This window comes from Enhydra lutris, unplaced genomic scaffold, assembly GCF_002288905.1.
Source record: "Enhydra lutris kenyoni isolate GAN:26980312 unplaced genomic scaffold, ASM228890v2 scaffoldscaffold35, whole genome shotgun sequence".
Taxonomy (NCBI): Eukaryota; Metazoa; Chordata; class Mammalia; order Carnivora; family Mustelidae; genus Enhydra; species Enhydra lutris.
Genome location: NW_019154119.1, coordinates 11,629,785 through 11,652,189, shown reverse-complemented (window position 1 = coordinate 11,652,189; position 22,405 = coordinate 11,629,785). Strand labels below are relative to the sequence as shown.

The 22,405-nt window shown below is 38.9% G+C and overlaps 1 protein-coding gene across 2 annotated transcripts in view; it reads right to left on the bottom strand.

The window, feature by feature from the left end:
- Positions 1-22,405, bottom strand: part of LOC111154100 (neuroblastoma amplified sequence) — a 333,307-nt gene that overhangs the window by 269,298 nt on the left and 41,604 nt on the right. For both annotated transcript variants that reach the window (XM_022513484.1, XM_022513482.1), the window contains exons 10-11: positions 13,804-13,942; positions 6,346-6,414 (exon numbers count right to left, since the gene is read on the bottom strand). In XM_022513484.1, coding sequence (XP_022369192.1) covers positions 6,346-6,414; positions 13,804-13,942 — 208 coding nt within the window. The remainder of the gene's footprint in view (positions 1-6,345; positions 6,415-13,803; positions 13,943-22,405) is intronic.

Here is a 22,405-nt window from a genome sequence, read left to right as displayed (position 1 = left end):
AAAAAAACAAAGATAAACAAACAGGACTACATCAAGTTAAAAACATCTACACAGCAAAGGAAACCATTAATAAAATGAAATGACAACTTAGGAAATAGGAGAAAATATTTATAAACCAAATATCTGATATTACAAACCAAAATACACAAGGGACTCCAACAACTCTAGCAAAAACCCCAAATAACCTAATTTAAAAATGGAAGAAAACATCTGAATAGACATTTTTTCAAAAAAAGACACATAAGTGGCCAAAAAGTACATGAAAAGTTTTCAACTAATCATCAGAAAGGCAAATCAAAACCACAATGAGATATCACTTCACACATGTTAGGATGGCTATCATCAAAAAGAAATGCTGGGGAGAGGGACGCCTGGGTGGCTCAGTTGGTTAAGCCACTGCCTTCGGCTCAGGTCATGATCCCAGGGTCCTGGGATCGAGTCCCATATCAGGCTCCTTGCTCAGCGAGGAGCCTGCTTCTCTCATTGCCTCTGCCTGCCACTCTGCCTGCTTGTGAGTCTCTCTCTCTCACTGACAAATAAATAAATTAAAAAATCTAAAAAAAGAAAGAAAGAAAGAAAGGAAGGAAGGCTGGGGAGAATGTGGACCGCACACACACACAGTATCATTTGGCCTTAAACAAAGAAGGAAATCCTGTCATTTGTGACAACATGGATGAACGTGGAGGGCATTGTGCTCAGTGAAATACATCAAACACAGAAAGACAAATATTGCATGGCATCACTTATGTATAATCTTAAGAAAAAACAAACACAAACAAACAAAAAAACCTCCCAGAAACAGAGAGTAGGAAACTAGTTGCCTACCAAAGACTGGGGGAGGGAGGAAGTATAGAGTGAGAGGTTGGGTAAAAGGGTAGAAACTTCAGTTATAAGAAGTTCTGAAGATCTACTGTATAACATGATGGTTACACTTGGTAACATTGCATTCTGTAACTGAAACTTGCTGAGAGAGTAGGACTTAAACATCCTTACACACAGAAGAGAAAAGTAAATATGTGAGGTAATGAATGTGTGACTTCGACGGGGGACAATCCATTCATATTGTACACATATATACCAAATCATCATACTGTATAGTTTAAATATCTTAGAATTATACCTCAATAAAGGTGAGGCAAATAAAATGAGAAAGAAAATGATGACTATCACTTACTACCTGCTTTAGTTTACTCTATTCTGTGAGCAGCCACTGAAAGGCAGTCTCACTAAATAATTACTTGGTAAGTTGTTATCAGCTTGTGTAGGCAACATGGGACAAAGTAAGCTGGTTGACAAAGACCATTTACACAATAGATGGTCTTCTTCCACCAGAAATTAATCTACAGCCCTTTTAATGATCAATTCTATTTACCTCCCTGTCTCAAATCTCTTCTCAAAACTTTTCAAAAGGTACTTTCCTCTTACCTCATGGATTCTCTTGCGTGGTAATGCGATCCTAATACTACTAAAACTAATAATATGAACAGGACTTTAACTTCCACCTCTATTTCTCATTTATTAAACCACTAGCTCAAACGTCCATTTGATCTTTTTTTTAATTAAAAACACTAATTAAAGCCTTCTACTACTGGCAGCAATATTTAGAGTGGAATTGTGCCTGCTTTCAACACTGCAATAAAACTTTTAACTGTCCTTTCTAAAACCATAATTCTTTTAAATGTTAAATATCAGATCTTTATACTGAGATCAGTTTAAATTGCCTCACTTTCTTCCACTGCATATCATCTACTTAGAACAATTAAAAATGAGTGATTTCCTATTTCATTACACCTTTCAAATATACAAGCTTTATTAAAATTAAAGTACTGAACTGTAGTGCATACACTGAGAGTGTTCTGAATTACTACGGAGCCTTAAAGGTGAATTCATAAGCCCTGCCCTTCCAACATTCAACAATTATTTATTGAATAAACTCAGTAATACAATATCCCGTGCCAGGCGCCATTTTACACTCTGGGGAGCCAAGAACCAGCAAAACATAAACCTCTGCCCTCAAGAAGTCCCAGAGATATTCTTGCCCATTATGGTTTATAAGTCTGACCCCCCCCCAATCAATCAATCAATCATTCTCAAAAGCATGGCTAACAAACCTGGGAGCAGCAGAGGCGGGGTAAACACTGCAAAAGTCTGTAGGAAAGAGAAAGTCCTTGGGAAAAAAATTTTCCAAGCCAATATTCTTTATAGAAGAACATATATAGCTTTTATTAATATATTCTTTGAAAGATAATATTATATGCCAGACAACCAGCAGCTGGTTATTTGGAAACATATGAAGGCCATCTACAAAAAGCCCACAATGAACATCATAGCCAACGATGAAAACCTTTTACTCTAAGACCAGGAACAAGACCAGGATGTCCACTTCACCACTTATATTCAACATAGTACCAGAAGTCTTAGCCACAGCAATCAGTTAAGAAATAGAAAGCATCTAAATTGGTAAGAAAGAAGTAGAAAATTTTTACTATTTGTACATGACATGATATTATATATAGAAAATTCAAAAGGCTCCACAAAAACTACCAGAACTGATAAATGAATTCAGTAAAGTCACAGGATACAAAATATACAGAAATCTGTTGCGTTTCTATACACTAATAATGAAGTAGCAGAAAGAGAAGTTAAGAAAGCAATCCTGGGGCATCTGGGTAGCTCAGATGGTTAAGCTTCTGCCTTCAAGCTCAGGTCATGATCCTAGGGTCCTAGGATCAATCCCCATGTTGGGTTCCCAGCTCAGTGGGGAGTCTGCTTCTCCCTCTCCTCTCCCTCTGCCTCTGCCTCTCCTCCTGCTTGTGCTGTCTCTCTCAAATGAATAAATAAAATCTTAAAAAAGAAAAAGAAAACAATCTAATTTACCAAAACAACACCAAAACAACAAAAACAACAAAACACCTAGGAATAAACTTAATCAAAAAGGTAAAAGACCTGTACCCTGAAAACTATAAAACACTGGTGAAAAAATAGACAATGACACAAACAGATTAAAAGATATCCCATGTTCATGGGTTGGGAGAACCAATATTATTAAAATGTCCACACTACCCAACCCAAAGCAACCTACAGATTTAATGTAATCCCTATCAAAAAACAAACAGCATTTTTCACAGAACTAGAACAAATAATCCTAAAATTTATATGGAACCACAAAAGACCCCAAATAATTAAAGTAACCTGAAAAAGAAAAAAGCTGGAAGTATCACAATCCCAGAGTTCAAGATATAACACAAAGCTATAGGAATCAAAACAGTATGGTACCAACACACACACACGCACACGTGTGCCTGCACACACACACACACACACACACACACACACACACAACCACATAGATCAATGGAGGAGAATACAGAGCCCAGAAATAAACCGAAGTATAGAAGTTCCTCAAAAAATTAAAAATAGAATTACCATGTGATCCAGTAATTCCACCATTGGGTATTTACCCAAAGAAAATGAAAACACTAATTCAAAGAGATATATGCACCCCTATGTCTACTGCAGCACTATTTAAAACAGCCAAGCTAGGGACTCAACCCAAGTGTCCATCCATACACAAATGGATAAAGAAGATGCAGTATATTGTAAATGCTGGAATATTGCTCAGCCACAAAAAGAATGAAATCTTGCCATTTGCAACAACATGGAAGAATCTAGAGGATATAACGCTAAGTGAAGTAAGTCAGAGAAAGGCAAAATACTATATGATTTCACTTTATGAGATTTAAAAAATAAAACAAAGAAAAAAGAGACAAAAAGACTCTTAAATACAGAGCAAAACTGGTGGCTGCCGGAGGGGAGGTGTGGAGGCAGGAAACGTGTGAGATAGGTGAAGGGGATTAAAGTGTCCGCTGATGATGAGCACAGAGTAATGGATAACATTGCTGAGTCATTATACTGCACACCTGAAATAACACAACACTTAACTATATTTGAATTAAAATAAAATAGGCATCATAATGCCAATAATGCAAGCTTCCTGTGAGATCATGTGAAAGTACATATAAGCTGTATGTACAAGAAAGCTTTCACAATAATAGGAAATTATTAGATAAGCCATATGAGGCCTTTCAGCTCTACAATTACAGCGCAAAAAAAAAAAAAAAAAAAATCTATCCCCCATAATTATTTCCGGGCTAGGAACCATCAGGTACAAATAAGGTAGCACGTAACATTCAGATATTTACTGAAGGCATTGGTTTAAGAATAATTTCATAACATCTTTTTAAGGATCCTGGTACAATGTGCCATTAAGATAGATCAAAATATAAGGAAATGAGTTGTTTGCGTCTCCTTTGTGCTCAATCACAGAGGGTACTCTGATTGAGGACAAAGAGTCACGTTCCACACAAGAGAACTGCCAATATTAGGGTCAAGGCAATGTACAACTGAAGTTCCCGGGTGGTAAGAAGGTTTTTTTGTTTTTTTTTTTTTTAAACGGTCTTTCTATACTGGTTGAACAGTTACATTTGCTTATTAATATCCCAAATCAACTAATAAACATAGTATCTAACAATTACACAGGATATAATACAAAGGAGACGCATGAGTAGCAATTCCCAAATAATTCCTGTTCTAAACATACTACAGCTACGCTGGTCCAAGTGAAGTAAGCACCAGATACAAACAGCGAGCGTCTGTGGGTCCCACAGCCCAGCCAACCAGAGTCCCAGCGCTGCTCTCTGACCCTTCCAGAACTTGCCACATGATATTGCCAGCCTGGAAATGCCCAGAGTTCCTCCCTCTGCATGAGGAACTCTTACTTCCAAATCAACTATCCCCTCCAGAATGAAAGGCTCCCTCTTCCACACCTCAGTGGTACTTCATATGATGTGACAGAAGGGGTCAGAAAATGTGTAATATTGTGCTATTTCACCGCTTCTCTAACCTTCTCCCCCACTACACTGAGGACTCCTTGAGGAAATACAATGCCATTTATTCACCTGTTTATTCTCTGCTCTAACATTATGCCCAGGCTCAAAGGAAGTGTTTGCTGATTGGTTGAAAAAAAAAAGAATAAACACTGAAATGACATGTTATTGTTTTATTACAGTCAACAAAATGAAATTAAAAACAAAAACAAAAACATAGTGAGCCCCTTAAATTTTGTTAAAGATAGTAACTTAGGAGTAGATTCTACTCCTGAAACCAACATTGCACTGTATGTTAACTAACTAGAAGTTAAATTAAAAATATGAAGAAAAAAAAAGATAGTAATTTAAATAGTATTAAGGAGAACGGGGAAAGGATGCAGGGAGAAAAAGCAAAGTAACACTCTTGTGCACTAAATTGGTAACAGACCAACAGAGGCAACATAGTAAATTAGAAAGAACCAAATACAAGGTAGAGGCCAAGTCACTTGATCTCCCATATGTTTCTTCATCTGCAAAATGAAAACAAACCCCACGAACTGACAGAAGAGAATGCTAACTGCAAAATAGTACAAACATACGGGATTCAACAAGAAAGTGACTTTCCAGACATAAACGGTAGTGGTACTGCTTGCTTCTACAGATAGCGCGCCAAACCAATCCAGAATATAGGATTTAGCTGAAGTCAAGAGAAGAGAAATAACGAACTCAAAATTTTAAATATATTAAATACAAACCCAGCAACAAAATGCTCATCCTAGTTCTTATGATTTCTGTATTTTTCTTACGATTTACTTTGCGTTAGTAAAAAAATTGAAGAAACAGAAAAATGAGGTTGTCCGGTTCTCCCCAAAACAGGAGGAGAATGATCTGATGCCTCCATATGGGCCAAGACTCTTGCAAGAGCCAGACACAGAGTGAATAGAACCATCTCCCGCAGGGGCCACTCCTGAGTGAAACCGACAAACATCCTTCCCACAGAGCCACGCATCTCTTACTGAGGAAAAAACAATATAACAATGGTACCTGAAGCCCAGAATCAACAGGGCTTGTTTCTTCTAGGAGCTTCAATAATCTCATTTTTTTTTTTTTTAATTAACAAAACAAACTGAAAAGTATATGTTGTAGACAAGGATATAAAATTCACAAGTATTGTAAAACAAAAAACTTCAGATAATATAATGATCCCAGGAGATTTCCTTGGCTTACAGACCCAGATTTAAAAAGACTATGTTCATTCTTTTTTTTTTTTTTTAAGTTTCCTTATTGAGATAATGATATATAGTAAAACCCAGAAATTTCAGCAAACAGTCCCATGAATTTTTACTTATGTATATGCCCATATACTGTGCAATTAAGAGCACACCCAGATGAAGTATATTCAAGGTTCATTCAATTGTCCTTTAAAGGTACTCAGGGTGAAAATATCTGAGAAGCACACGTTAAGCTTATGAGTTACCTGTTCTTGTCCTGGGCGACTATAAAACTTGACACTTAACATCCTTAATAATCCCAATGTCTTTGGTACCTGCAAAATAAATGCACATCAGACAAAGAAGAATTAATGGAATGCTTTCTCACTGTAAAAATTCCTTTATCATGAAATGCAAACTATAGCAAACCTAGTATTTTAAGAAATAGTTGAAAAAAATAGGGGAGCCTGGATGGCTCAGTCGGTTAAGCCTCTGCCTTCAGCTCAGGTAATGATCCCAGGGTCCTGGGATCCTGGGCAGTCTGCTTCCCCCTCTCCTTCTGCCCCTCCCTCCCCAACAAATAAATAAATAAAATCTAAAAATAAAAAAAGAAATAGTTGAGAAAATCATCAGTAGGTGTCCAAGATCTTGGTGAGACTCTATTTTTATTTGGGAAAAAAGAAATCCAAATGGTAAATCTGTCAACATACACCCATACTCAAATGTTTTGTTTTTTAAACGCACACATAACAAGTCTACTACAATCTATGTGAATTAGAAGCCACTCAAGCTCTTCTCAAATGAGATTCCCCAGGTTATCATTTTTATCCCATCATCATTATGGAAAAGTCAAAATTTCTAGTAGAAATTTCATTAAGGAATTGATCCTATGCTTGAAAAATACCCGCCCCCAAAAATCAACACTTAGAAACCAGCATTTGAAATAATATAACACAAGACTATTCATCTTTAGATTTAAGAGATACATTTATAAAAGCAAGAGGGGGAGAAGGCAATAATTTAAGAAACGGAAAACAACAAGTTTTGTTGGAGCTGCAGAGAATTTAGTACACTACTGAGGGAACATAAAACAGTACAGCTGCTGGGGAAAAGTTTGATTGTTTCTCAAAAAGCTAAACATGAAACTACCATTTGACCCAGTCATTTCATCCTAAGTATATGCCCAAAAGAATGACAAACAGGAATTTAAACAAAAATACTATACCAAACAAATGTCCACAGCAATACTATTAAGTGGAAACAACTCAAATGACCATTAAAGAAGGAATGAACAAAATGTAGTATATCCCCACAATGGAATACTGTGCGGTCATCAAAAGGAAATGAAGCACTGATACATGCTACAAGTTTGATGAACCTCCAAAATACTACGCTAAGTGAAAGAAACCAGGTACAAAAGGTCACGTATTTCATGATTCCATTTATAAGAAACAGAACAGGTAAATCCACAGAAATAGACTAGTGCCTGCCAAGAGCTGGAGGGAGGAACAACAGGGATTTTATACCTTAATAGGTATAAGGTTTCCTTTTGGGATGATGAAAATATCCTGGAACTAGATCCTGGTGGTAGTTGCACAACACTGTCAATATACTCGATGCAAGTGAATTGTATCCTTTAAGATGATTAAGGGTTGATTTTATATTATATGAATTTTCCCTTAAGAGAAAAGGGCAAAAAAAGAGTACCGTTTTGTTGAGGTTAAAATTTTTCCTACCAGAACTCCGAAGTAGCTAAAGCCATTAGTGATGGCCTAGCTCCATATCTTCCAATATTTCCTCCAATAAAAAAGAGTAAAAAGAGAAAATATGAAGTGCCTGGCTGACTCTATCAGTAGAGTGTACAACTCTTGGTCCCAGGGTCATGAGTTCAAGTCCCATGTTGGGTGCAGAGATTACTTGGATGGATGAATGGATTGATGGATCAAAGGAAGGGAGGGAGGGGAAGAAAGACTTGTTGATCTACAAGAAAACCATGGCTTCAGGGGCGCCTGGGTGGCTCAGTCAGTTGGGTATCTGCCTTCGGTTCAGGGTGTGATTCCAGGGTCCTAGGATCAAACCCCAAATCAGGGAGCCCGCTTCTCCCTCTCTATCTCTGTCTCTCCAATTACTCATGTGCTCTCTTTCTCAAATAAATGGGGGAAAAAAAAAGTGCCCTCAACTTAACTTGAAGATTGAAGATAACCCAAACTTCAAAACAATTTTAAGTAGAAAAACAAAAATCACCAAGTCACAGATGTCATCTCTACTGCTCCTGCCAACTCCCATGTCCCCCTGACACCTACCATAAGGCCTGGTGGTGAGCAAAAGCAGACTGTAAAAATACTGCAGGGCCGGGGAAGGACAGACAAGGGAAGGTAGCCAAGGGATATAACATCTCTCTAAAAACATTGTCAAAGTTATCATCTAAGAAAGCTCACCAGACATAGAAAAAGATATGAATTTATACATTGAAAGAGCCAGCAGGGGTACCTGAGAAAATCAGCCCCCCTTCCAAAAGAATCAACTCCAAGAACTATCCCAGGAAAGCTATTAAATTTCACACAGAGAAAACGAAAATCCTCAAGGCAATCTAAGCAAAATGGCCAAATAACATTTGTATGTTATTTCTATGTTTCCCTTTGTAGGGAAAATAATTTAATGTAAGTGAGAAGTTTCAAATTCCACAAACAAAGTAAAGCAATAATAGAGTAGTGGCTATTTTTTAAGTTCAATGAAAGAAATGGTAAGCTAAGGATTTTATATCCAGACACTTTTTCCTTCAAATATTCAGGCTATTAGAAAACAATTTTGAACATCCAAGAACTTAAGGAACCCTTTACCTATGAGACCTTCTTAGAACGTCTACTAAAAGAGAGGCATCTGACTGGCTCAGCCAGTAGAGCATGCAGCTCCTGATCTCAGGGTAGTGAGTTGAACCCCCAGGTTGGGTGTAGAGATTATTTAAAAATAAAATCTTAAAAAACAAACCAAACCACATCTACTAGAAAATAGTTTCATCCAACCAAGAGATGACTGGAAACATTTCAACAAAAGAAGTAACGGCATTCTGAAAAAGACACGGACATCGAAGACTAAAGAAAGGTGAGGATGAAGGTAGAAACTAATGTGCAAAAATTACAAGTTTTGTCAATGTAGCAATAACACAATTTTAAAAAGGAAGAGAACAGAAAGGGAAAAGGGAAAATAAACTGATTTTTGTAAAAGCAATTAGCAGGGATTAAAGAATACCAACAGGAACGTCTAGGTGGCTCAGTTGGTTAAGCGTCTGCCTTTGGCTCAGGTCATGATCCCAGGGTCCTGGGATGGAATCCCGCATTGGGCTCCCTGCTCAGCAGAGAGTCTTGCTTCTCCCTCTCCCCAAGTCATGTTTTTTCTTGCTCTCTGTCAAATATATAAATAAAAATCTTTTTTAAAAGGAAGGAGAGGAGGGAGGGAGGGAGAGGGAGAGAAAGGGAGAGAAGGAGGGAGAGAGAGAGACAAAAGAAGGAAGCCGATAAAACTGATAAACGTAAAATACTGGAGGGCACTGATAACATCACCAGGATAGTTTCTGTGAAATGATGGAGGTAAATTCCCACATTAAGTGAATTCAAATTCAAGAGAAAAAAGAGGGACACCTGGGTTGCTCAGTTGGTTAAGCGGCTGCCTTCGGCTCAGGTCATGATCCCAGCATCCTGGGATCGTGTCCCACATCGGGGCTCTTTGCTGGGCAGGGAACCTGCTTCTCCCTCTGCCTCTGCCTGCCTCTCGGCCTACTTGTGATCTCTCTGTCTCTGACAAATAAATAAATAAAATCTTTTAAAAAAGAGAGAGAAAGAAAAGAAAGAGGAAGTGTAAACAAATACGGGCAGCTCTTGAACATGTTGAAGAAAGGGAAATAAATGGGGGTGGTAACAGGATTTAGCGGGTCTAAATCCCCCAAAACCAAATGAAACAAACGGTTTTTATGACGGAAAAATAAAAGCATGTTGTGTGCTGATAAATCTAATCGACAGCAAAATTCATGATGCAGGAAAAATATCAATAAGCAAGAGTGTGAGATCTGGAGGACAAACAGATGGGTTGGTCTTAGTTGGTACAAAGACAGTTTGTCTGTAAAAATGAGAGAAAGGTACCATGTACAGACAGAGATGCAGGAAGGGGGTGGGATCCTGTGAAAATATTTCTCTGATTATTTCTATTTTCTGAGGGAAATGGGATTTCTCAGGGAAACAGGATTCCAAAAAGCCTGTCTTCTTTCCACAAAAACATCCTTCACCCAAAAAGCAGCAATGGCAATAACATAAAAATTAGTTTTGTTCATTTTTATATATTTTCTAAAATTCTGGTCTTAAAAATACAAATAATAATAATGAACACTATAGATCATTTTATGGCTTACCAAGGGCCTTCACATATATTAGCTTGTTTGTGTCAAAAGCCTTACTACACAAGTGTAAGTGATGAACTAGAATTCCAATCCCAGACTTCTGACTCCCAAGTCTGGGTTCTCTCTTCTCTCCCAGTTACTGAAGTAGAGAATGCAACTATTATAGTGCACTGCCCCTATTTGTGGATATGGCTACATCCTCCAGTACAGTAAAACCCCTTGAGGGATGCTACCTTCCTACTACCAGAGCAGTGATTCAATGTTGAACAAATGAATAAATAAAACTATCTCACATTAATTTGGAAACTTTAGTCAGTGCACATATTGAATCTTGCAAAGTCCCTTTTTACAACCTAGCAGCCTTGTGAGAGACTAGAATGTATATGTCAGCAGCATTTTTTCATCAATATCCACCCAACACAATAGCAACCTTAAACAAACGAGTTTGATGAGGGCAGTATCTGCCACCGGACAAAAGAACTAATCCTGTAATTCAAATTACTTCAAGGCAGGGGCAGGCTATGCAGAATGACTGTAAGTTTAGCAGCAGGACACATTTAATAGCCACTAACGTAATTAAAATACACTTGCGGCATTTGAAGAAATTAATCATACAGCCGAGCATTCAGTTTGCAATTTAATGTTTTTTCCCCACTTATTCTGTCAGTGCACAGGCAATTTTCTTCTAAGAGACTGCAATCCCGGAGCTTCAGCTAGAGAGGTAAGGACCATAGCAAAGCAGATTCTAATACTTCAGTGAGGAGCAAAGTGAAAGCACAAGAGAATCAAGCCAAGGTGAAGGAAGGTTTCACGGTATGCGACCATACTCCGGGATTCTTCCTTTCTCAGGCCATTCTGTCACACACATGCCCCGTTATCCTGTACTGAAACGGACTTTCACCATTTGCCTACTGCATCTCTCCTTGAATTCTCCACACTTACCTATTTTTTTCTTTCTTTTTTTCCCCTCAACCTTTAATTTTGACAAATTTCATAGCTATGGCGAGGCTAAAGTGAATGCACAACAAAACACCAGTATGCCTTCTGCTTGGGCTCACCAGTTATGAACGCTTTGCCACACTTGCTTTATCTCTGTGTGCGTACACACATCTTTTAAATTATGGGTCTGCCTAGGGCGCCTGGCTGGCTCAGTCACAGAGTGTGCAACTCTTCATTTTGGGGTTATGCATTCAATCCCTGTGTTGGGTGTAGAGATTACTTAAATAAAACTTAAAAATTACGTTTTTGACTAAACCATTTAAAGATAAGTTGCAGACATCACACTTTGATTCAAGAGCCAAAACAGTTTCAAACTCCAAGATCTGCCCTGGTGGATATCACAGAAAAAACTACAAGCTGGGTATGGATTAAATCAGAGAGAGAAACAGGACTAACCCTGCAAAAGCGAAATAGTATATTTAATATGTATAAACAACTCCTACCTCTTTATGAATTATGGGATAATCATCAGAGATAAATCTGACAGGACCACTGATCTGTATATAATTTCATATGGGGAGCGGGGAAAGGTACTCAACAGTGACTAGAAGATCTGTTCCACCTGTGTTCCCCTATTTTTAGTTCTGGGGTCTTAGGCTCCTTTTCTGTGAAGTGTGGCTACTAACACTCAATCCGGACTCCTCCCTGCACCCTGCAGAAGAGGCAGGATCTAGAATGGATAGAGGGGTAAAGCATGGAAGGAAAAGCACAAAGCACAGTCCTCGATTATAAATTCATGCAGAAATACAAACTGTTATAATATCTAGTGGTATAGAAACCAGTAAGGTGAGCTAATTAAAAAAAAAAAAAAAAACTACTTTGTTGGGTTAAATTCACAATGACGTACTTCAAAATATATCAAAAGCTAAAGAAAAAAAAAAATGAATGAAGCTTTCAGTCATTGCTTAAGATTTCTTTTTAAAAGTACTTCTTCAGGGGCGCCTGGGTGGCTCAGTTGGTTAAGTGACTGCCTTTGGCTCAGGTCATGATCCTGGAGTCCCAGGATCGAGTCCCACACTGGGCTCCCTGCTCGGCGGGGAGTCTGCTTCTCCCGCTGACCCCTCTCCTCTCATGCTCTCTCTCTCTCTCAAATAAATAAATAAAATCTTAAAAAAAAAAAAAAGTACTTCTTCATTATTTCCTTTTTTATACCAAACTTTTAACCATTTGTGGTTTTAGAGGATTAATTTAAAATCAGTGCATTTTAAACAAAAATAATAGAACAAATACATTCACCGCAGGAAAAAACATGACACATTCTCTTATGTCGTATTTTCCTTAAGTTCTTGGTTTCTTCCCTCATTTGAGAAGTATCTGAGTGTCCACTATATGTAAGGCAATGTGCTAAGCACAGGATACCTAACCGTGATTGAGTGCTTGACTTCCAGCAGTTTGCATAGGGAAACAGTATTTTATCTTGCCTTTCTGGACACACAGAACTACTACCTCCCAGGGCCCTTGAAGGTAAAAAGGACCACGCAAATAGAACACATGAACTGTGAGCACAGGTAATGTTAGTTCTAGTTTGAAAAGTTCCACCTTTTAACCCTCTCTTTTCCCTCCTATAAACTGAAATACTTGAACCTCAAGAGGTTGTCAGCCTGCGTGGATTCTCTAGTCATCACTTGGAACAAACTGTCCAGGGGAGTCATGGCACCAAGAACAGACTTGGCCACGAATAAGGAATGAATGGTTATAAGGTAACCCACGGAAATGCCAGAGTTTTCATCTGTTCATGGGACGGTTTGATTATCACAGCAGAACCTAGCATGTACTGACTATTACAGCATACCGGAGGGCTCTGCTACAGAACAAAGGGAGGAAAGGCTGGGTGTCGTCCACGTGAATGCAGACCAAAGTATCAGCAAGTGTGCCATGGCGGTAAAGAACCTGAACAGGGGAACTTGTGCCAGAGTTTGTACTCTGACTCTGCGACTTACTAGCTCGGTGACCCAGGGAAGTTACTAAACTACACTCTACCTCCCTCATCAATAGGCTAGTAACAATACCTACCCCAAGAAGTCATGAGAGTTAAAGGAGCTAATACACACCACAGGAGTCAAGACAGTTGTCAGCCCATAAAAAATGCTGAATAAACATTAATGTCTCAATAAGCAAATGCAAGTAACAGGATTCCTGTTAGGTTCTTTTTCTAATATCTGCCAATGCTGTTAATAAAAATGAGACCAAGTGAAACCAAAAACACTCTAGGTAACTCTGACATTAGAAAGAAGTACTACAATTTCACAGGAAGTCACTTTTCTCGCTTGAGACAAAGTACTTCATCCTGTTCCTGCCTGAGGCCTAGTCACGAAGTGAAATGCCAGATACTTACTGCAGTGACCCTGTCTCCACCATTGGTAACCTGCTTATAATAAGGCGATCCCGAAAGAACTCTCCAGGCAGACAGGCCATAGCTAGAAGCTTTTGATATGCCCACTTCAGCAGTTTCGCATCCACCAACCAGCAAAAGTCTAAAAAAAAAAAAAAAAAAAAAAAAAAAAAAACCAGAAAAATAAGAACTGATATATTGTGGTCTGAATAAGGGGACATCAAAACAAGGACAGCGGAAGCAGTCACCTTCCCAAAGAAAACTAAAGCAAAAGTACTATATATACTAAAATTACTATATACTATATATATAGAAGTTCAATATTTTAGAAGAAAAAAAAGCAAATGTTTTTCGATTAGAATTTTCACCTTCACTTATACAGAGGAAGGCTTAAGCATTCAAGTACCTGAAATCCAGATGGGAATTTTACAAAGAGTAAAAATGTTTTAAGGTTGAACACTGAACACTGAAAAAACTGTATCGACACCAGTGAACTTGAACACACAGACCTGTCACCACACCCAGGTATGTATCTATTCGTTACAGCAGTGGGTTGTATACAGTTACAGGTGTGAGCGAAGGCAGCTGGGAGTACCCTGCATGACAGCAACTCTGCGGTCTAACTATACTGAAACAAGACTATTTAACAGTTCAGATGTACATTATGATCTGTTTACTGTTTGTTCTACTTCCTTAGCAGTTAGAGAGGAGGTACCAACAGGGCAAACAGTCTAACATACTAAAAGTTCAAAGGCTCTGTGACACTACACAAACTGATTAATAATAATAAAACAATAATAATAAAACCCATGTTTTGTTTTGTTTTTTTACTGAGATGTAGATGATACATAACATTATATTAGTTCAGGTGTATGACACAATGATTCAAAATTTGTATATATTGTGAAATGATCCCCACCATAAGTCTAGTTAATATCCACCCCATACACAGTTTAAAATTTTTTTTTTCCTTGTGATGAATGCTTTTAAGATCTACTCTCTTAGAATGCAACACAGTATTTTTAACCAGTCACCAAAAACAGTCATGATTTTTAAAGTCATGTTCACTAAATCTGGCAGGGAACTATGTTATAGATATCATAATCATCTGTCTAAGAAAGAGAAAAGTTGGGAAGTAAAGTTCTGATCTAGTAAAGGAAGCACTACAGTTACCAGTGAATTATTTTTGTTCCCAATGACAATGAGGCAATACAGTAAGGGAAGAGACAGGACACAGGTTTCACTGGTCTTGTGCATCTGATGCTCCCCCAGCGTGAACTACAACTGTTCCAAGTGACAGAAAACAATTATCAAGCTCCTTTTAAAGCAAAACACACACAGTACTGTTATCACCACATTCCCGTTTTATAAGAGGATGCACTCCATCATACAAGTCAGCCTTTCCCTTTTTCTAGACCATGCTCATAGTAAAACCAAACCTTATAGGTTCTGTATAGAAGTTGGAAGGTAAAAGAAAACAACACTTTGTATGGCTCTTCAGTGTTGGCGTATCAAAAGGCTTTACTTAGAAGTCATCCAGAACAGGTGGGTGGGGGTGGCTCTCTATCTCATAGGTATCTGTGAAACAAAATTGGCCATGAAATGACTGTTGAAACTGAATGACTGGCACAAAGGAGTCAATTATCTATTGTCTGTAAGAACAGACTTCAAATATTCCACAAAGAAATTTTTTAAGTCAATTTGTTTATACAACAACAACAACAACAACCCTGGAAACACCTGGATGGGGCTCAGTTGGTGGAGCAGACATGGGACTCTTGATCTCAGGGTCATGAGTTCAAGCCACCGGGCATAGAGATTAGTTAACACACACACACACACACACACAAAACAGTCCTCTGAATAAATAAAAACGCAACAGGTAATTTTGAATATCTACATTTCTGAATTTAATTTCAATGTTTTCAAACAGGAAATATGTGATTCATAAAACATATCTTTAAAAATTAGTAACCTATAATTATAATAAAAATAAAAACACTGAGAATTCAACAGATCCCCAAAAGGCCAGGATAAAGCAGATCCTGATAACTAACTTTCCTCAGCTCAATGTACAACGTATATATTTACATGAACAGTATAATTCTTTTCTCAAGGAACTGGACATTATTTAATCTGCACTACTATGTCATGGAGGGGACCTATCTAATTTTCAGATTTAAAAAGTAGACGTAGTTTTCGGCCTTTGCGGTGGCAAAAGCAAAGCTGCAGGCTCTCCAGTCATCCAGAATCCGGACGCAGCCTCCACCATGCCACCTGAGTTTGAGCCCAATGAGATCAAAGATAGACCTGAGGTGCACCCGGTAGCAAAGTCAGTGCCACGCCCTGGTCCCCAAAATTGGCCCCCTGGGTTTATCTCCAAAAAAGTTTGGTGACGACACCACCAAGGCAACTGGTGGTTAGAGGGGTCTGAGGATGACAGTGAAACTGACCACTCAGAACAGACAGGCCCAGACTGAAACGGTATCTTCTGCCTCTGCCCTGATTATCGAAGCCTCAAGGAACTACCAAGAGAAAGAAGTAGGAAAACATTAGCAGGGTGAAAGTGCCACTTTTTTTTTTTAAGATTTTATTTATTTATTTGATAGACAGAGATCACAAGTAGGCAGAGGCAGGCAGAGAGAGAGAGGAGGAAGCAGACTCCCCACTGAGCAGAGAGCCGGATGCGGGGCTCGATCCCAGGACCCTGGGATCATGACCTGAGCCAAAGGCAGAGGCTTTAACCCACTGAGCCACCCAGGCGCCCCATGGAAGTGTCATTTTGATGAGACTGCCAACCCTGCCCAACTGATGCAGTACCATTCCTTAGCCAGAGAACTCTCTGGAACCATTAGAGGGATTCTAGAAACTGCCCAATCTGTGGGCTGCAATGTTAACGGTCACCATCCTTGTGACATCACAGAGAACATCAACAGTGACCACTTCATGACATCACAGATGACATCAACAGTGAAGCAGTGGAATGTCCCACTAGTTAAGAACTACAAAAGAAAATATGTCAATAAAGGATTATTTGAGAACCAAAAATATATATATATGATATGTAACAAATATCATATATATTTATTATATATGTTCATACATATATACATATGTATAGAACTAAGTTGTCTGACTACTGAAGGAGATACAAAGCTAACTAAAATTTCGGTTTTTTTATCTCTTGGTCTTAACACTAGAAGATACTTCCTCTCTCTGATTTTTTATAAATACCATAGCCATGCACACATCAAATTGGCTACACGACAAACTCCATCAAGAACAAAAGAGATTCAGTATCTGCTTCCAAACAACCTTTCCTCCATTAATGCCCAATGGAGGAGTGAGTAGAAAAAGAAGCAGAACGATGGCACTAGTCATGTACTGTCCTCACTAGATGGTAAAATGATGTAATTTGAATGAAAACAGTCAATGAAAAAGAGGGGAGAGAAGTCCCAGACCCAGCACAGCAAACAGAACAAACGGTTCCCGAGTGAATTTAAAACTCCAACTTTCTCCTTAAGTAGCACAGGGAAAGGTGCTATAGCCAACTCCACTTCCCCCCACCTGTCCTAATGCTTGCTAGGTTTCAGCAGTAAGTACCAGAAGATGAGGCAGGGAGAAGGGGAAAGCTTATGGCCACAGGGATGGGGAGAAATGGGGGAAGAGGGTGATTCACTGATAAAGACAGCACTAGATAATGTTAAACTGATAATCTGGTAAAGGAAAGTATTGGGAAAAAAATTTCAAGGTATTAGTGAAAGACAAAGCCATGAATAAAGACAGAAAAATACCATGCTCTTCGACAAACTCTCAAAACCTTAAAGATGTCAATTCTCCTTAACCTATAAATTGAATGCAATTTCAAATAAAATCCCAACAGAATCTTTCGTGGAACTGAAACTGATGTGACAGAACTAAACAAGTCTAAAATCCACAAGGGCAACATGCCTGCAAATACTTTCCTACCTAGTGTCATTAAGACATTCTCCTTCCAATTTCACCATATTGAAATCTAAAACTTCTATCCATACAAAGATAAATCACACACCAGGAAAGTACATAAGAGGAATAGTATTAGCAAGTAATTTACATACTACAATCAGTCCTAAAGAAAAACAAAGAATAAAGCAAGTCACAAAAGGTGAAATCCAAGTCAATAATGTGGATGAAAACAGCAGAGATTTAGGATTTAAGGGCATCTGGCTGGCCCAGGGGTAAAGCATGCGACTCTTGATCTTGGTGTTGTGAGTTCAAGCCCCATGCTGGGCATATAGTTTATGTTTACCAAAAAAAAAAAAAAAAAAAAAAAAAAAATCAGTAAAACAATACAGAGTATGTTTAAGGACACAGTATCTCTTATAAAGTACTGATGAAATTGTAAACTGGAGCAATCATTTTGGTGAGTGATATGACAACACCAAACAAACACATACACCTAACAATCCCACAAACTGTTCCTAGGAAACGCTAGAGAAATTCTTGTACGGGTATATTTATCTCTTGGTCAAAGAATATTTCATGCAGCTCTATTTATAATAAAGGAAAATTAGAAGTATTTTAAATGTTTACAAGGGATGGATAAATTCAGTAAGTTGTTCAGGGAAACATGCAATGTAACTACAGTAGAAAGATAGACGGATGGATGGATAGATAGATAGAGAAGGCTACACAACAAAATCATGAGTAGTGACCTCTAGAAAGGGATAGTGAGACAAAGCAATGGAAGTAGGAAGTTTTGTTTATATTGCCTTTTATTCACATATGTGTATGTACACACACCCACACACCTTAAGTAAAAAAGAAAATCTTAGTATTTGTTAATTCTCAGTAGGTACTTAGGTGTTCATTACATCACTCTCTCTCTTTAGCCTAAAAAGAAGAACGTCAAGATAGAGTATCCCCAATTATGTACATAAATTTTTCCAGTTAATGAAATCCAGGAGAGAAAATTCAGTAAATTGGCTCTAACACAGAACACCACGCCACAAGTCTAGCCAAATACTGAAAATAAAATTAGCATATCATTTACTTTGTGACATTTTGAGGTTGTTTATACATTAATGGCTACAGCTTAAGCATTCTGTGATTTACTCCTGAAGGGACTGTTAGATTTTCACAGAAAGTAAGTCCACAGACAGACAATACTGTAGAAAATAACTTTTTTTTTTTACTTTATTTTTTCAGTGTTCCAAGATTCATTGTTTATGCACCACACCCAGTGCTCCATGCAATATATGCCCTCCTTAGTACCCACCACCAGGCTTTAACATTAACGTTGTTCTGTTGCAGTAATTTCCTCCATCCAGAATACTTACATGCAGTGGTAACCATTACCTCCTTAAATATACAAAATAAATATACTGGGCTCTTAGGTGCTTACCTTAAGAATCACATCTTGAAGTAACTGTTTTAAAAATTTTTCTATAAAAACATGAACTGGGACGCCTGGTGGCTCAGTGGGTTGGAGCCTCTGCCTTTGGCTCGGGTCATGATCCCAGGGTCCTGGGATCGAGCCCCTCATCGGGCTCTCTGCTCAGCAGGGAGCCTGCTTCCTCCTCTCTCTCTACCTGTCTCTCTGTCTACTTGGGATCTCTGTCAAATAAATACATAAAATCTTAAAAATAAAAATAAAAATAAAACAATAAACCAAAACAGATTTTCCAGAGTACAAATTAAGTTCTCTAGACTAAAGCACATGAGGTGTGTGAATTAAAACTGTACTTCTTATCAAAAAAGAGGGAAGGAAGGAGGCAGACAGAGAGAGAAAGAGAGAGATTAACTTGCCCAATAATCTTTGGCCTCAAAATTTTGTGGAAAATAGGAAAATCTTGGGTCTTAGATTCTAATACCTCTGCAACAAATGTAATCTTAAGACATTAGGGCGCCTGGGTGGCTCAGTGGGTTAAGCCTCTGCCTTTGGCTCAGGTCATGATCCCGGGGTCCTGGGATCGAGCCCCGCATCAGGCTCTCTGCTCAGCAGGGAGCCTGCTTCCCTCTCGCTCTCTGCCTGCCTCTCTGCCTGCATGTGATCTGTCAAATAAATAAATAAAATATTTAAAAAAAAAAAGACATACCCTACATTCCACCAATATTTGCTATATGCAAATTGTGTGCTAAGCAATGAGGACTATGCTAAGCAACTGAAGAAGCTTCTTAATAAACTGTTTATAATTCTTCTTGGCTTCAATTTGTGGTGTCACATTTAGCTTTCCCAGTTCGTCAGGATCAACAAGGTGTGGTGCTTAGGGGCGCGCTTCCTGTCCCTAACTTCCGTTCCCCGGATGGCCTTGGAGATATATTGACACACAGGAATGGAAACGAGCACAGTCACTCCAGGGGATAGGACAAGTCAACACAAGCCACTACTGCATAGGACCCCGTCAATGGCCTTGGAGTTAGGTATAAAGACAGTCCAAAGGACAGATAAGTAAGCTGCATGGAGGAAAAGGCCAAGAAAGGCTTCGCAGGCTTAACATCAGCAAAAAGTCTACTCTTCAAACAATTTCCCAGGCAGATAAAGGGAACAGGTAAAGAGCATCCTAAGCCAAGGGAACTCAATGTCAAAGAACAGAGTCTAGTTTGTAAAATGGCATGATTGGAGAAAAATGAACGTGGTGCGCGCTTCTAGCCTATAAAAGGAAGCAGGAGGATCAGGAGACAAAGTTCCAAGGGGTCCTTAACATTACAAAATAGTCTGTCTTGCTCCCTCCCTGGGCACTTATCACCTTCTCTCTGTATACTGGAACAGTCATTGAAGTCATGCCTCCATTTGTAAACCTGGAGCCACTTGGGCACAGAGATTGTATCTGTATTCTCCACAGCGTTTACCACAATTGCTTCACTCAAGAAACCTCTATCTGCACGCTACGTGCAAAGCACTACAGGGCACAAAGATAAATAAGACACAGTCCTTGTCCTTGGCTTAACCTCCCCAGGCTTCAGCTCTCCCACCTGAGAAATGAAGGGGCTGAGCCAAATGATGGATGAACCTCTCTTCCAGCTCTGACAGGCTAAGAGTCTAAAACTCAGAGCAGAAACACAGGGATCAGACAACAAAAATAAACTGTGACTGATGAAGCCAAAAACACCAGAAGGGGTGAATTCAATCAATGAGCAGGCGTAAAGGCAGAGGCCGGCGCAGAACAAGGGGCAGTGACATGGGGTGGTCAAGGCCATCAGAAGAAAGGGAGGTAGGGGCAGAATGTGTGTCCCTCAGCACCACACCACACGTGATCCTGATGAACTGGGAAAGCTAAATGAGACACTACAAATTATTTCCAAGAAGGATCACAGATGGTTTATTAAGAAGGGTCTTTCATCTAATAACTGTTGGAAGACTCTGCCATCTAGTGGCTCAAAACTTCTTAAAGCCAAAAAAAAAAAAAAAAAAAACTTAAAGCCGAGGAAAGATGGAAGTCTGGAACACAAGGAGACACCTGTACCCGCTCCTCCAATGACCACTGGGCTTGCAGCATACAACCCGCAGAAGGTGAAGAAAGAAGAAACTGCAGGTCTCAAGCTTAAGAAGTGCTTAAGATCTGTGCCTGTCAAAACAAGGGCTCAAAAATTGTTACCTACTATTTCACAGCTAGAAGTTAGTCCTCTCCTGGGATAATGGAAACTGTTTCCCCATTTTAACTCATTTTTGGTATAGCTTACACATTCTTCATTTCAAAAATCTTACCACTTCAAAATTTAGAATTCTGCTTATGTCTATTTATTAGATAAAGGGCTTATAGGAAGAAAACATTCAAAATCGTTGACTCCTTACATCAGTGGTTCTCAGACACACGTATGCATCAGAATCAACCACAGTGCTTGTAAAAGCGGAAAGCTGGGCCACTTCCCCAGAGGTCTACATTTGGTAGGCCTAGGATGGAGTCCAAGAGTCCACATGTCTAACAATGTCTCCCAATGATTCTGATGCTGCCAGTACAGAGACCACATGAGAACACAGCTTTACATCATGCTTGAATCTGTAATGTGAGCTCTGGAGGGCACAGTTCACTAGAAAACAAATTATGAAGCATGACACTATTCAGTCTATCCAACTTAGGAATGATCACAGAAAACCGATTTTCATGAATGGTTAGTTGTTGAAGGCAAAACAATGAGGATTTTTCTTGGATGGGAAAAGAGTGCTTAGTTTAGTAATAAAAGTCATCACATTTTTCTAGCAATTTAATAATTATACATTTAATGTATTTAAAACTGAGTGGTACCTGGTTAGAAACTCCTTAAAATACAATTTAGAATTTAGAACCAGGGGGTGTAAGGAAATCTATATATAAAGTTCAATACTCCTTATTTTACATCTTCTAAGCAGAATTGAACCCATACCCAGATAAAAGGTTGGCTGGCACAGAGTAGACATCAGCAAACATTTTTATAAAAAAAAAAAAAACAGAGAATAGGGGCGCCTGGGTGGCTCAGTCAGTTAAGCATCTGCCTTCAGCTCAGGTCATGATCCCAGGGTCCCGAGATCGAGCCTCACATCAGGTTCCCTGCTCAGCGGAGGCCTGCTTCTCCCTTGCCTTCTGTCACTCCCCCCACTCCCCGTGCTTGTGTTCGTTCACTCTCTCTGTCAAATAAATAAAGTCTT